The sequence below is a fragment of the Lepisosteus platostomus genome, chromosome 10, assembly GCF_059453375.1.
Source record: "Lepisosteus platostomus isolate fLepPlt1 chromosome 10, fLepPlt1.hap1, whole genome shotgun sequence".
In the NCBI taxonomy this organism is placed as follows: domain Eukaryota; kingdom Metazoa; phylum Chordata; class Actinopteri; order Semionotiformes; family Lepisosteidae; genus Lepisosteus; species Lepisosteus platostomus.
In genome coordinates, this window is record NC_142620.1 from 51,965,874 (window position 1) to 51,982,858 (window position 16,985).

General features: G+C 44.1%; 1 protein-coding gene across 1 annotated transcript; it reads left to right on the top strand.

The window, feature by feature from the left end:
- The first annotated feature begins 344 nt into the window (after positions 1-344).
- On the top strand, positions 345-11,053 carry gpr174 (G protein-coupled receptor 174). Its single transcript, XM_088597121.1, has 2 exons — positions 345-507; positions 8,630-11,053. The coding sequence occupies exon 2, from the start codon at positions 9,032-9,034 to the stop codon at positions 10,007-10,009; it is 978 nt and encodes a 325-aa protein (XP_088453247.1). The 5' UTR covers positions 345-507; positions 8,630-9,031; the 3' UTR covers positions 10,010-11,053.
- Positions 11,054-16,985: the final 5,932 nt, after the last annotated feature.

The following is a 16,985-nucleotide window of genomic DNA, read 5'->3' on the forward strand; positions in this document are numbered from 1 at the left end:
CTGTGGTGTGGAGGAGACTGAGGCCCATCTTTCAACTTGGCATGCTTTGCTGCGGCGATATGAAAAATCAAGCAAATCCACGCTCTGCCCTGGACAGCACAGTTGTCTCCTGAGCAGGCTGCTTGATAGGGAAAATAGAAACTGATGTCAAACTGTAACGCAGAAACTGTGCTTGTGCTTAACACCAACAGCAACACTTCACAGAGCAATAGAGCCATTTCTCCTCCTACTGGCGGCAGTGAAAAGAAACACACAACGAAGTGATAACCCTCTGTGGGTGTGCGAAAGCGTGTCTGTGTGACACACAGAGAGGAGAGAGAGAGAGAGATCTGCCTCGCAGTATTGGCTGAGAGGAACATGTGTACTGCCTGATGTCACATCTCTTGCAGTTTCTATTCAGACACGGAGCAGTAGGAGAAGTGAGCTTCTACGAGGAGCTACTGAACTTCAGCGGCGGGCAACGCGGAGCTGTCTACATTTCCGACCCTCGGCGACAGCCGAAGAGAGGTAAGGCAGCATGAGAAGCTTCGAAGCTGAAACTTGCGATGTCTGGATTTCCTTCAGCCAGTCTGAGCAGGGCTGCGGAGATACTTTTCTGTAGAGTCATGCCTCTTGTGAGGTCCTCTGAGCTTCCTTCAGAATGAAGGAATGCTAGATATGTCTTGTGGGTGAGTGTGTGAGCTTGCGCAGGGTCATCTGGCTGAGACTGAGTCTGGTTTGTATCTGTGGTGGGAGCAGTCTGTGTCCCAGCTCTGGTGATAGTGTTAGCTGGTCCCTCCGATTCCTGTTCTCACAGCTCTGGATCAGCACTGTGGACAGTGTGGACGGACAGCCCTTCGCAGTAAGGCTAGGAGAGGGCAGTGGAACAGGATTAGAGAGAACTGGGTCTGAGCGTTGAGTTTTTCCCTCCGGAGTTCTGTCTAGAAACGTTAGATTTAGATAGGAGCCTCACGTGTGTATTACCGAGGCTCTCTGGAGATTAAAAACACAGCAGGTGCCAACTGCCAATATTTTTAAGCCCGTTGATCTAGGCTATGTTCTGCTTCAACATCTGTTAGATTTCAGAACTGGTTATTCTCATCTGTGTTCTTAAACAATGAGAATTGCTGGTTTTATACTAACACCTACAAGCAGGCACGTTACCCCAGTGGAGGTACAAGGGATGAGTCAGAGCTCAAGTAAAAATTTCCATTTAGAAGCCAGTCTTTTTTCAGCCAGTAGCCCATAAACCCAAAGGAAAAGAGCGACACAAATCTGCCGAATATAATGCTTTTTTACTCCCGGAGCCAGTGGCTTGAAAATGCAAATCAGAAGGATAATAAAAGTCTGGTACTGAAACTAAAACCCTGGGTGAAGAATTTAATTAATAATTCAGGGGTTTCCCTGTAAAACCCAGCTCACTTCTGCCACCCACCTACTGTAGCTGAGCACAGAAGCACAGTTGCACAGAAGGTCGTGCTAAAAGCACTGACAAAAGGCTCAGGTTATTTAAATAGGAAACCTTGAGATGGAGGGCTGTGTTGAAAGCTCTGACGCTCTGACAGTTCTGACGCTTCGCAAACATAAGCTCCGTCTTTTGTCCAAGATGTAATTCCCAGTTTCCCGGGATCAGGCCGGGATCTCTCTACCTTGGTGGGCCTGCTTTTCCTCTTTCAAGAAGAGAAGGGAATCCCCAGTGCCTCTTGTATTTCCGAGTGGGCCGGAGAAAAACTTTGAACACAACTTGACCTTCATCCCCCGCTCAATTCCCTTAATCTCACATCCCCAACCCCTCCCAAAAATGTAATCCCAAATTCTGCTGTTTCTTGGGATTTGAGATCAACGGGGAATTAATTCATCAGTGGAAGCAGCCAAGAAATCGCCTGCTCGCTCTCCCGACGAGCTGAAAGCTTTGTGAACCAAGAAGCAAGGATCAGACACGTTCAATATGTGCCATGACGCTGAGAGCACCAGATCTCACTTGGATTCATGTGACCGTAGGGCTAACGGCTCAGACAAAGGTTCACTTCCTTTCCGCTCGAAATGAAAACAAGGCTGGTGGATGAATGAAGAGGTGCCGTGGTGTGGCTGCTACTGTCTGCTATCGATGATCTTGAAGACTCGTAGTGGGGGCAGAAGGCACTCCAGGAGGTGCCCTGCTGCGGGCGGCCACCGCCCTTTCTAAACAAGTGCCAGTGGCCGGAGAAGAAGCAGCCGAGCACTCCTGCAGCTCGGGTCAGGCAGAGAGAGAGACAGACTGACAGGCAGCGTGGTGGCAAGGGCCTGTAAAAAAACCACAGTCAGGCAAAATGAAAGCCTGACTCGTGTTATGTTTCATCTGATGTTCCTCAAAAACAAAACAGCAAAAAAGTCTACAGATCAATTTTCAGGTCGATAGTCAGTTGACTGAAATCCAAAAAAGCCTGAAGCCTGGATGCAGATATTCTAAAAACTGAGCCCAGTAATTATGAGATCGCTCCTGCTGGAGTAATGGCATAAATTGACAATATACGAGCCTTTGAAAGATCACTTGAAACAAACCTTTCCTGTTTCTCAAATAGAGAAGTCACAAGAACCATGGGTGACTTTTGAATTTTCGATTCAAACACATAATCGGTGCATCGGATTTGAAATTAAGGCGCTGCCAAAAGGCTCATAGGAAAGACAAAACATCATATAAGATCGTACTAGTAAGTCTCCTTACGAGGGACCGGAAATTTCAGGCTCTCAAGGAAACTGGTGCCCTGCACGACCCGCAGCCCCCAATTCAAGAGTCCAGCTCTGAGCGCGCTCAGAAGGGGACAGAGGTCATCGAGGTGCCCCCCTGGCCCAGTGCTGCCAAAAACGTGTAGTCTCTGGTCACTTCTCTCGTGAGCTTGACCGCTGACCTTGGACTTGAGGGTAATTTCATTTATATATGGACAGTGTTCTGCACTAGAATGTGACAAGGGAAATGACGTGTCTTACAGGTTTTCTTTGTCTTTCTGGGTAGTTCTTGCAGGTGTCCCCACTCTGCCATGTCACATCAGCAGGAAGGATTTAATGCCTATAGCTGTAAAGCTCTCTATATTGTCAGTCCGATGAAAAACCTCACATCAACAAAACCAAACTAAAAGTCTGTGTTTTTGGATGCAGTACACGGTAGTCCAGGTCCGTTTATACAGAATGCCAACACTGTGAAAGAGCCTGTGAGCACAGCTGTGCACGTCTCTCATTCTCGATAGTTAAAAGTATGCCTTGTGTCTCATAATACCCATAAATCACAAACCCAAAAATATTTAGCAACAGTGCATGAGGTTTTTAGGTAAAAACAGCCAAATATTTATAATTTATTGTCATAGGGATGCCTAAAGAATACGTTATGCACTTCTGAATCCTGTCTGCCCAGTGAGGGTTGCCTAAATTAGGAACATATTGGTAAAAAAAACAAAGCCACACAGATAAGCTGGAATTGGTTCAAACTGAATTCTTCTGGCATGAAGGGAAAGTACACAATATATTGAGAAGCTATTACACATTTTTATTCTGCTGGAATAACAGGCTTTCATTTTTTCCCCAAGTACAATCGATATTCACTGCTGTTGCCCTTCGTGGCTCAGCTGCACCTGTGTTACTGTGTTTTAGTGCACTGTCTTTTACATTTTTAAAGCACCGTAAACCATGCTTTACACTGGATTTATGCTATAAACCGTACATACTCCACTGTGGACAGGACACACTTTCTTGAGTTGCAAAAGATGCCAGAAATCTCATGTTTCATGCTGTGCTTTATGTTCACTTTATAAGGATGTTATATGGTATACAGGAATCGGGTGTTACAAGAGGCATATTGAAGAAAGCTGGCAAAGTTCAGAATGAGTTGAGGTATAGATGTGTCTGGTGGTGGACCTGTTGACCAGGATGGAGCAGGAGAGCCAGGTACAGACAGTACCCTACCACTTGTAAATGTGCTCTCCCCCAAAAAAGAGTGAGGCCGTCTAATTTTCCCAGACCACTTCCAGTCCATGAAGTATTAGGTCAAGCTCCCAGGTACTGCTGTGCTTGTGTCTGCTCATTATTGTGCTTAGTGCTTTGTCACATTCTATATATTTTATCTCTGCCATTATACTACTCCAGTTTTGCAGGGCACTGAATCAAAGTAATCAAAATTGGACTTCATTCTCAAACCCAAACAGTCCAAATATCTTGTTGTCGTAAGCCTGTTGTCTGGGGCTGAAGGTAAAAGAAAAATTTGCAAAACAATATTTGCGCACTACTGAAATTTAACTTTATCTAGAATATACTGTCTAGATGAATATCCTGAGGTGCTTATCTGCCATGGACAGAGTGTTTCAGCATATCAAGAGAGTGACTAGCATAGCTATGGGAGATTTATCTGAATTTAGGTAACTATAAATATCCACATACATGACACTTTAAATGTACAGTAACTGCCACATGTCCCTTTTCAAGTCTTCTAACATACCCAATATTTCACTTTGCAGCGAAAAAAAATGTAGCACTTATGTCTTGCTTATCAAGGTGACAAGAGGCAAAACTGCACCTCTTGTGCAGAATATTAACACCTCTAGAAAAAGTTCAAGCCTGTATGCATGCATGAATCTACAACAAACAAATTTACAGTTTTTACTGCTGAGGGAAGAGGAAGTCCTGTTCAGACTTAAATTTATCTCAGTGTTTTTTTTAGCTAAACGAACTATTGCACAAAGGCAGTGAAAACGACAGAAAAAAAGATCCTTTTGTGCTTTTAGTCTGATCTTCAGAAGATTGTATGCTTGTGGTTAAGGTCTTGCTTAAGTTGTCAATTAACAAGATTATCTAATGTCGAAACAAGAAGTAAATGTATACAGTAAATAAGACAGAAATGAGCAATTCTGATATAATATAAACAATGAAAGCAATGAACCATTCCAAGCATTTTCTCAAATGTACCCATATTAGTGAATAATGAGCGGTTTCAATTAATAAGCAGTTATCAAAACTTACAGTAACTTAATTTTTTTAATAAATGTAACTGTTTTGAACTTCTAACAGCATAACAACGATCCTAAGAAAAGCCTATTGTCTGGGAAAAAAGATAAGTTTGCAATTCCATTTCCAGCTAATTCTGTTTTTTTTTTTAAACAAGCAGGACTGTTTAGGAACAAGTTGCTGGCGGGCGAATTTAGAGGTTGACTATCTCAAACAATGAGAGCTGGTTGGAACAGGACATGTCTCCCCTCCACGCAGGGGAATATCTATCTGCTTTTCTTTCTCTCTTTTGTGTGTGAGTGTGTGGGGCTGCTGTTGTTCTAGATACAGCAGTTGATTTTGTTTAAAAAGCAGTACACTTGCAAGACCTTTTCCGCACCTGCCTCATTACTGAGTCCAGCAGCACGGCACAGTGATGTTTCATTGGTGGAAAAAAAGAATGGCCTATTCTAAGTATCAACAGTAATACTGTAGGTTCACATATCTACAGTTTAAGATCAGTGCTGTATCATCTTCTCTTTACAGAGGACCACTTCCCTTTTTTACCAGCGGCAGAGAAAAGCCGCGCACGCCCAGTGTGCATGTGAGCTGGGCTGAGAGCCATAGGGACTGAGTGGTGGGGCAAGCAGGATGATTGCATGTCACTTCCTTGTGTCAAAGACCAGCCCCTCCCTGCAATCAGTCCCGAAAGCGCTTCTCGCCCCAGATTAGCCGTCCCTGAGCCTCCTATCTTCTGGGGGTGGCTGTCGAAATATAAATGCCACCAGTGTAGCGGTTTGAACCTGTGCAGGTTTTCTGAGCTGCACTGTACTTCGTAAGCAGGTACCAGATAATGCGGTGCACCTTAGTGTTGGCAAGTGTGCAACACCCACTTTACTCCGCCGCTGGTGCAACACAGTCAGGACAGTGCAGTTGAGAAAATCTGAGATCTCAAAATGTCAATATTGGCATAAAACACACCGACTACGACTGCCGACTCTGTTGTTGTTTGCTGGTTTTTAGTGAAGCTTAATGCAGTTTAGCTTTAAACCAGAAAAGAGTGAAGCGTTTCACTGAGGGACCTCAAAACCAGACACTGGAGGCGATACAAACTGTTTTTGGGAAATGACAGCAGTCGTAGGTTAACACTTTTTGTGGGGCAAGCAAGAGTTGCAATCTTCAGTATGGTCCCCAGCAAGGACGCAGACAACTCCAGTATAACTACAGATATGAGGTCAGGCAAAGAGAGGCCCTGGCACCCCCAGCAAAATAAGATTAGAAACAATATTACAATATTCAAAAAACACATTCTATCAAACACCTTTCAATATAATGTCATAACGTACCACCGACTGAAAGTATAACCTCATATCTGATTTCATCGGATGGATGCCTGATGTTTTCACAGTTTGCCTGTTATTGAGTAAACCTGTCACTTCTCCAGCGTCAATGAAACCAGCTGTGAAAATCATTGAGATCTGCAGGGAGCGCTTCCTTATTTGTTCTCAACGTGCAGTCTGGACTGCCCCCAAGAACTGATCAATAAAGAGCTAGAACAGCCAGTCAAACCCAGCAGAAAACACACAAAAACAAAACAAGCACAGAAAGGGGAGTGCACACAAGGTGAGTGTGTTATTTCACTCCAGCCACAAGTGCGAGTGTGTCTGTGGAAACCATTGCTCGCCTGCAGAGCTGTGTAGGGCACTGCACGAATGTTCCAGTGGCACCAGCATCACCTGCTCAGTACCCAGCACTCAGTACAGTATGTACCGGAGACTGGCTATGTGGAGAGAAAGATGCAGACAGAGAAACGGAAAGCCAACGGTTGTGTCTGAACGATTAGCATGCAAAGGCAAAACAGGCTGTTACATTTCTCCAGAAACGTATCTGCCTGGTGCTCATGAAACACTGGCTGTAGGAGACACGCACTGCTCACCTGAGCAGCAAACAAAAGACAAAGGGAAAAACGTTTTTGAAGCACCTCTGCCTTTCAAGGCCTGCAGAGCTCTGTTTTATCTGTGAGCTAGGAGGCGCCGCAAGAGGGGTGTCTGGAGATAGAGGGGGAAAGGTGAAACCTGTTCACAGCAAACAGACCAGCCATCTCTCCTCTCCTCCAGCACGGGGACTTTCCAGGGCTGCTAAGTGAGAACCTAGTTTAGCAACACAGCCAAGCACAGAGCTAAGGATGTTATTCAAATTTAAATTGAAAGGATTCTCAGCACCATTAACGCTATTGTATTGTGAAGCGCACGGACGACAATTCCTCAAAGCTACTGACATTGCACTGTGACCCAGGATTTCACATACTTTCAAGCCCCGTGTAAAAATAAAGATTTCTACCCCGTACACTACAATAAACCTGACCTGCTTTTTTAATTATAAAACTCTGACAGGCAAAGTGGCATTTCGAAAAGGTTGGAATTTACACCCACTCCAGAAAGTATTAATCAAATACTGTAATAGGCAGATCTATTATTCAGGAACATTACTTATACCAACATACAAAAAACCCACATCGACCCAACTGATAAATAATTTGCAAGATTATTATCCCCCAGCTATCATTTGTCAGCGCCTAGATGCAGACTACAGCGTACTCATATCATTAAGCCAGTTCTGCTTCTGCTATATTACTTTCAAACCAATTATTGATCTGTTTTCTTCCTTGTGATTCTTAAAACCATTTGTTGCTGTTTTTTTGTTTAGAAATCATTGGAGTGCAGTGACTTCCCTGAAGTGAAATATGCAAATTATAAAGGAAAGCAACACTGTGATCTTCTGTTTCTCCCAGGAACATCGCAAACATTACATGTGATGTACACTGCATGAACAGAACCCGTTGTTGCTGTTTCTGTATGTCTACAGCATTCATGCAAATAACATGCAAAGAACCAACAGCTTCTTTCTTCTCAAGTTAATGTGACTAGAAATGGACTCTGCAGACCTTCACAGAGAAATTGTGTCTCGGAGAGTTAAAATAGCATAACAGCCATTAGCCATGCAGCTTGTCTACTGTTACTGCTGCAAAATCATTGAAGCTCAGGCAGCTTCAGTAATGCATGGAAAAAAGCTCTATAGATTTATTACATGAGAACATAAAGGCTGCACACAAGTGGGGGTTATTTGGCCCATAGGACCTGTTGGTATTCAAATGATCCAAGGATCTCATCCAGCTGTTTCTTCAAAGAAACCAGGGTATTGGCTTCAACAGCACGGCAGGCTGGCTTGTACCAGATTCCCACAATCCACAAGCGCGGCACCACAAACTACACCGCTGTAGTTTTAAATACACTTCCATGTAGTTCCCACTTGCGTGCTGAGATTCAGGTTTCACTGTTCATTGTGGAGAAATCTGTAGGCTTGACTCTGTCTATGATTTTTATCTTATTTTCTCCCTTTCCATGTGCCCAGGTCACCTATTATATATACAATCTACCAACAGTAGTTGTACAGACTGTGCCTTAATAAGACTTTGTATAAAAAAAGGTACAAAAAGTTTAAGGCAGTTGCCGTAATTTTACGCTCCAGTTTAAAAGATGCCATTAGTTACTGGTCACCACAGTCACTACAGCTCCTTTTCATTTCAGGGCACGGACATTCCAGGGGATCAGCAAGAGTGGTATTGGCAATGTCATGGGAAAGCTTGTCCAATTGTTGCGGTTCTAACCAGTGATCTTTTGTTTTCACTTCTGTCTTCCAGGAAACTGCACACAAAGACAGCAGCAGCAGCACCGCTGCCTCCTCCTACATGCTTTGAGCTCTGCAGAGGAGAGAGAGAGAGCGAGAGGCCTGAGGGCTGACTGAGACTTGCACACGATGAGCTCCCACACTGCCAGCTCTGAGCTCAGAGAATGGATGGGTTTCAGGGGGCCTCTCTGATCCACCACTACGAATCCAAACCGCTTCTTGCTTTGGAGACACTGCGAGCAGAAGAGGCCAGAACCTTCCCCCGCAGGAACGGAGACGGATTACTACTCTCTGTCGCGGGATCTCGGGGACGCCGTGTGGGGAGGGCGAGACTTTTTTAAACCGAAGTCCGATTGATCAGTCTTGGGTGCAGGTTTTGTGGGACTCGGGGGGGGGGGCTTTCGCGGGGCAGAAGATGAATAACAGCAACTGCTCCACGGAAGACCTGAAGAAATACGTGCACTTCATTTACGCGGTCACTTACACCGTGATCCTGGTGCCGGGGCTGATCGGCAACGTGCTGGCACTCTGGGTCTTCTACGCCTACGTGAAGGAGACCAAGAAAGCGGTCATCTTCATGATCAACCTGGCCATCGCCGACCTGGCCCAGGTCCTCTCCCTGCCTCTGCGGATCTACTACTACCTGAACCACTCCTGGCCCTTCGGGGAGTTCCTGTGCATGTTCTGCTTCTACCTGAAGTACGTCAACATGTACGCCAGCATCTTCTTCCTGGCCTGCATCAGCGTGCGCCGCTGCATGTTCATCATCTACCCGCTGCGCTACAGCGCCACCAAGCGCCGCTTCGACCTCTACCTGAGCGTGGGGGGGTGGTTCTTCGTCTGCCTGTCCTGCCTGCCCTTCCCGCTACTGCGGCAGAGCACGGAGCAGCCCCCCGCCCCCGACAGGTGCTTCTCCGAGCTGCCCCTGCTGGCCGTCAGCAAGGCGGCCGGCGTGGCCATGATGGCGCTGGCCGAGCTGGTGGGCTTCGTGCTGCCTCTGGCGCTGGTGCTCACCTGCTCCTGGAAGACAGCGGCCAGCCTGCGCGAGAAGACCGGCGTGCTGCAGGACAGCGGCGAGAAGCGCAAGGCCTTCAAGATGGTCCTGAGCTGCGCGCTGGTCTTCCTGGTCTGCTTCGCCCCCTACCACATCACCTTCCCCCTGGACTTCCTGGCCAAGTCCCACGCCGTGGCCAACTGCGCATTCCTGAAGGCCATCCTCCGGGGGCACCCCATCACCCTGTGCCTGGCCAGCCTCAACTCCTGCCTGGATCCCATCATGTACTACTTCACTACAGATGAGTTCAAGAGGCGGCTCTCCAGGCAGGACCTGCAGGAGAGCTTTCAGCTCCACAGGAAATTCTCCTGCACTAATGGAGAGGACAAGCCACTCTGACCCGACCCGAGCAGAACTCGGGAGAAATAAGCTGTGCCTGTTTATGTGAAGTCAGTAATGAAAAGCAAAGCCCTGCAGTATTTCGGGATCTTATCTTTCACCTCGAGCGTTCATCTCCGGAGGGGTTCAAATGTGACGGTGTTCGTTTTGTTTTTTAACAATTGCACTGTATTCGGGAAATTCATGCAGCGGTGCAGCGACCCCTGTACTTTAAACAAAAGACAAACTCGCAAGAGAGCGCGTAGCTCCCTATTTATATAATTGGTGTTTCAAGGTCACTGTGGGTCATCCTGTGAGTGAAAAAGTAAAAAAAAAAAAAAAAAACTACAACGTTTCTGTTGAAGAGCACATGGCAGTCATTGCTAAATCCAGCGAAGGGGGAAGTGAAAAGGAGTCAGGGTGAGAAACGCAAAGCAGCACAGTGTGCGTTTGTGCAAGATGGCTTAAACCCTTCGATAGGTTCAGTCGACTTGCATTAGATTTTTATTCCCACCTCAAAGTGAGCTCATGCACATAGGGTCTGTAGCTCTGCAGAGCCTGTCGAAAGCACCAACAGATTTCAATAACGTAACGGACCTCGCACCACAAAAAAAGAACTCTTTTCCTTCATCTAGATAGAAAAGCCCAGCTGTGGTCTTCTCTAAATTTGGTTTGGTACAGATTGTGCAGAGTGCAATTTATGGTAGTACAACTGATCGTTTTCTTAAATAAATGGCTGCTGTCTGCACCGCGTGGCTGGGTCCAGGAACACCTTCAGGACTCAAAAGCAGCATTCTGTTGTGGACCCTAGCCAGTGAGCAAATACCATCAGTCCACACATCCCTCACCCTGACTGCTCCTGCAGGCAACCACTGGCTCTCGTCAAAAGCTGGCCTGGCCTTGCTTTCAATCCTGTGATGTACCACTGGTTTCTCAGTGCAAGAGATCTAAGTGGTTGCAAGCATTTTTAAATATTATTTCTATTGTATCAATAGGCAACTGTCTATTAAAACGCACCTTTTTCAGATATGGGAAAAAAACCTGAAATTAAAAAAGCTGTCTAGACGGATGTTTTTGATGTTGTTCACTGCCGGCCAGTAAAACAAACAGTTTAGTTTAGAACTGTTGTTCAAAACTATGCAATATCTATAAACTCAGTTTGCTGCAAAATATGATTTGGTACCCACCTCACATTCGCAAAGCTGACATCAAAGAGAAGTACTGTATTCATCATTGACATAAATTAGTTTACATCTAAACGTCTGAGACTTTTTGACTAAATCAAAAACAGTCACAAATGTATGCAACACATTCAGGCAGAAACCCAAACTGATTTCAATCTGTAGTAAAAGCAGCATTTGTTTATGACTTGGTCCTTGTAGATAAAAAGGATATAGTTCACAGCCATCAACAGGCTGTCAGCCCCATGTGAATAAACAGAATGTCACTGTTATTCATTTATTTATCTGATGCCTTTATTTCAGGCCACATCAGACCTGAAACAGAGCAAAAAAAACAGGAGAAAAGGCGAAAACCAGAAGTCCTGTTTCAGAAAGTTTTTTTCATTCCAAAAACCCTGGGAGGAAATCCAGGCAGTAGTCTGTCCTGCAGTGTCATGACACAATTCCCATGCTCTCTGCAGAAATGCAGAGAAAAAACACATGGCAGCAACATAAACGCAGGTTTGAAAATAGATTGTGTGTGCGTGCATCTACTTACCCTTTCAGGGGATAAGAGCAGTCTGATTCACAACGATGGTGTGAGTGTTGCTCAAGACAGCTGGCAGTTCTGCTGACACATGACATGTGTGCTCAATTAAAAAAGGGCTTCTTTACATTTGGAAGTTAAGAGTGCACACTTCCTGACTCCCACCGCACTTGCAGATGAACCCCCCCAAGGAGGTCCGTTTAAAAGATAACACTTTAACAGCAAATGATAAGGGCAATTAAAAAAAAGACCGTCACAAATTTCCAAGGGCGATTTCCTGTCAAACCTCTTCGCTATGGGACGTGGCCACATGGTGGCGATGCGCACGAGGCAGAAATGCCAGTTTAAAAATGGGGTGGCAAGAGTCTAATACAGACTCCTGGCCCCAACAAAGGCACTGTTGAATCACAGGCAAAAGCACTGGCACCCTGCGGTTGAGAGTGTTATTCATTAACAGTTTCATTTAATAACTCTGGGCTGTAAATGATGCTAGAAATGATGCTAAATGATGCTACAACATAAGAAAGGTTACAAATGAGAGGAGACCATTTGCCCTGGCCTGTCTGGTAGAGTGTTAACTAAAATATAAGCATTTGTGCTCCATTTTCAGACTGAATTTGCATATGTTTTTCAGAGCAAACGTTTACAAACACACAAACACAGAGGGAACATGCAAACTCCACACAAACAGACAGGCGTCTTAAGATAGAATCAAACTCAGGACCCTGGAGCTGTCAGGCAAGCGTATTTAAGAAAACCCCCTGCCTGAGCTCACTCAGTTTACCTGTAACACATTCCTCTGCATGGCGAATTGGTGTTAATGGATATTGGAAAAGAAACAATTGACAAATTGTTGATAAGCAGAGTTTAATATGCAACATTCAGCCGTAAAAGTAGGCAAATCAACTAGACAGCAAAATATTTTATGCACTCAATAAAACTACATAATCAAGGCACATCATAATATTAGACACAGTAGTGTCAGCGCTATTAATCCAATAAAAGTAGACAATTGCAAACAGCAAACTTAAGTGACAAATGGACAGGTCTATGTCATTTGTATGGAATGCTCAGCTCAGAGCAATGCTTCAGGTCAGTGTTTAATGAAATGCAGTTGATCTGCAAAACAGACAATGTGTCAGTTGTTTTAAGTTACAGCACACCATTCCCTGGTTGCAAAGTACCAGATAGCCTCTCTTCTGTCTGAAGAAGATACCCATCTATGTGAGAAAAGTGAATTAAAAATATTTAACTTGTATTTAAAGTATTTAAACTCTGTAAATAGTTGGGAATTGTTCTTCATACCTCCCAGTCTGTAATGTGATTAAAAATATATTTTTTCAATATACATTTGAAATATAACAAACCAAGTGTGTTTGCATCGTACTGTACAGTGTAGAATGTCACCTTTTTACATTCTGATCAAAATGTCCGCAATAATTGTAAACTGTAACAAACAGCATTTCAACCCTAATTTTCCTGAATTCAGAGTGAACCAGCTTGATAGGCTTTTATCAATAACTGGTCATTTCCTTTCATTTTTTTTACTTGAAAGACACTAAGAATGCCAGAAAGCAATTACATTGTCCTGCAGGACATTTTGTGAAACTTAATCCAAAATCATTACTTATGCCTCAATATCCTCATTTATTTGCTTAGCACATTCTGCCCAAGCACTTTGTGTGTGTGTGTGTGTGTGTTAAGAGCTCTGTTTAGAACGATCCTGTATGAGTCTCTCTCCAGATCTCCTGTTAGAAGCATGTCTTGCCAAATGCCCAGATAAAGTCAACCTCAGGAAGTACTGTGCAGCTCAACAATGAAACAAGGACAAGGAAACACAAGGGGAAATTGAGAGGTAATAACTTTAGGACAGGAAACAGAAGTGAGGGAAACAAATGCCAAAACTGATCGATTGGTTACTGGCAGTCAAAAGAGAGAGACATCATCTTGTCTGTAACTCGTGTTTTAAGAAGTGCATTGGTTATTAAGCCCTACTTCTTGTCAGAACTATCAGATATTGCAGCAATCCCTGTCTCCCTCCCTCTGGGTGCCTGGAGAGTTAGTAGTCTGTTCTGGTCATCTGTGTAACAAAATGTCATGACCCGGAAGATATTGCAATGGACCAATGGGCTGCACTACATCCTGAAACGTGATGCGCGTAACCGACCGGGACATCGTGACAGCTCTTTGTTCACAAAGCAAGCAGGCTTTTCAGAACTGTCACATCAGCCTACCAACATGGCACCCATGTGAAAAAAAAATGCTAAAGGAACAGCAAGTTGTGCTTTGCAATGAAATCTGGGATTATTTTTATTATTGCTACCTACTGTCCTAGCATGTCACAGCATCTCCACAACCTTTTTTTGAGAGAGGACTTTTGTTGCCTCTTCTGGAAAACCAAATCTCAATTTGTTGTCCCTCTCAGCCATGTGATCAGTACTAATACACAGAGGATCACTTTAAATGGATGATGGGGAGGAGCCCTCACAGCAAGTAAATGAAGGCGTCACCCTATAAGCCTCTCCATAGACTACTTCATTCTGCTCAACACGATCTTGAGCCAAACAGAGTGCACACAAGGCTTCTACGGCTCAGTGCATCAAGTCTCTGATATGAGACTATATACGGAACCTGCCTAGGTGCACAACAACTCCTATTGGCCTTTCCAAGATCTTCAAGAGGTCTCATCCTGATCCTGTCATTGCTGTGATTAAACAAGGTGTTTTGTTTTTTTTTGCAAAACATACCTGCCAGTAGAAAATAGAGCAGATGCTTCTCGTGTGCATTATCGGAGGAGAAATCTCACAGACCCCAGCTCCTACTTCAAAGACAAAAGTCTTGTTTAAAGGCTAATAAATGGGTTGAAGAAGAAGGCCAGCTGCTATCTGTAATCACAAAAGAAAGCTGGTCTCATGAACAGTTAAATCACAGCCCAGATAACAATTTGCTGACTGCTTATACTAATGTATTCACAGGCAGTTGAAAATCGGGTGCAATTTGGCTTGCAATTGTGTAACCTATCAAAGTCTCCGATCTCTGCCATGAGGTTTTCTGACATAAAAGCTGTCACTCACTGCATTTGTTCCTTCGTACAAATATTTCACAACACCCAAAATGTTTTGAAGCAAGAGGAAAGTAGTTGCAAGAGGGACAGTCTAGAACAGTATCAAATTAACTGGAGTAAGCATTCCCTTCAAATACTGTATACATGCACACAGACAAAGTTATTTATTTTCATTAAATACCATGTAGCTGCTAGTTTTACAAAGGAAAGCAATGTGACTGCATTCAGTTGTTTGTTTGCTTTTTTTTTTACAACACAGGGCCATAAAAGACTCCATTAAAGACCAAGCTGCAATACAACAAAAATACTTGGAACACATTTGTGTGTTTCCATCAGCCTGATGCAAGAAGCCTACTGCATATGCAAAACTACTATGAAGGAAAACATGCCCTTCTAAAGGTGCTATAGAAACTGGTACTTTACAACCAGGGAATGGATTATTATTAATTCGGCTACACCAAGAGCCGGCTGCAGTCCTGCAGGGCCGGGATAGAAGCCACAATTCCTTGCTGCTCTCAGCAAGTAGCATGTTTCCTGATGAGCTGACAGCACTGGGAGAAACAAAAAGGCCAGTTTGTGATAGGCCATCATGCAGAAAAAAAGGAAGAGGTCTGTTCACAGTATATACACATACGCTTTTATTTCACTACAGATCTATTTCTACAAATATTTTCACAAATTAGCAATACAACATCCATTCAGATATGCACCTAGAACACAACAAAAACATAACATAACAAAACTAACTAGATGACACAGAATTCAGAACAGCACCGAGGAAAATTAAAGTATTGTGTGCAGTCAGATCTTGGCAGTGTTGATGCACATTCATATTTTGCATTCTGTTCCAGCCATACTCAACTCCTACACATGCGAAATGGATGCATGAGAGTTCAACCAGGGGGTCACGTAGAGTTGTACACCCCCATTCTGCAAAACGTCTCGTCCCAGATTTCATCTGCAATGGAAAAACAGCCGCAGCATATCAGCCTTCTTTCTCAGAAGCGGATTACGATGACCACCAACATCACTGCCTCTAGAAGGGGCTGTCAATACCACAGAGACAAAATGAATGGGGATCTGGGTGGGAGGTTAAAGTAACATTCGAAGCGTAGTTCTCATAATCTGTGTGGTTTTTCAAGCACCAATGTAGGCACTTTTACAGTTAGAGATGAACACCACGCTCACAGCACCTTGATTTTAAGCAGCGAGGATGCACATCAGCTTGCACAGAATACTGTACGACAAGCTTGCAAGTCAGAATTCTGTAGCAAACCACTTTCCACATACAGGGATGGGCTTCTTGAAAGTGCAAAGGAAAGGCACCCAGTAAAAAGAACACATTGTACGCATTGTAGCAGGTGAGACAAGAGCTTCCTGCAAGCACAATGAAGAACAGCAGCTGCAGAAATGAATAACGGTTTGAATCCTTTTCAACAACTTTGCAAACAAAGAGCACACATGACATAGCAAGTGCCACACAGCCTGACCACCATTTCCAAGCACGCTTGCTCTGTGGCACTCACCAAAGCTGCCTCAAGGGTTAAGCACACGTGCACAAAATGAACCTTCCCTGATGTCTTTAAAAACAAACAGGCAACCTGTGTGAGCTACTCTACCATCGTCTATTTCAAATCTGAATTCACAGGAAACAGCAAAGCTGTTGGATTCAGTGTTGGATTCATTGTCTTTAAATGACTTCACAAAAGTAAAAAAATAGCACAAACAGCAGTAAAATTCTAAGCGTATCCCTGAGAAACATTCACACTAAGGTGCAGCTACTGGTGCCCATTAATGAGAACAACTAAACCCCAGTCAGTAAGCACTTACATGTGATTTATACAGTCAAATCCCCACTTATGTTATTTCATCATCCTCCCTGCTTGAAGCCTGTTAGCTTGTAACTCTTGGCAACTCATCAGAGAAAATTAGCAGCTCCTTAAATAAATATGTCAGGAGAAATTAATGCGCCCCGACTGGGAACCAGGCAGCTCTGCCAGAATCCCCCGGGAGAGTAAAAACGAAACGTTTCCGCCACACAAATGTTAAGCCAGATTTACTAATTGGCATAAGGCAGTTTATATTCCTTTAAAAAGCCCATTTTAAAGAAACTGCAAGCAGCAGAAAAAGAACCCTCCCCCACACACTTCTTAAACTACTATGATTTTACCTCTGTACAGTATGTGAGGGTTTCTAGTGTGGCTTACCTTCTCAATTCTGAAAAGC

Coding starts and splice junctions, on each gene's coding strand:
- gpr174 (XM_088597121.1), top strand. CDS start 9,032: ATGAATAACAGCAACTGCTCCACGGAAGACCTGAAGAAATACGTGCAC.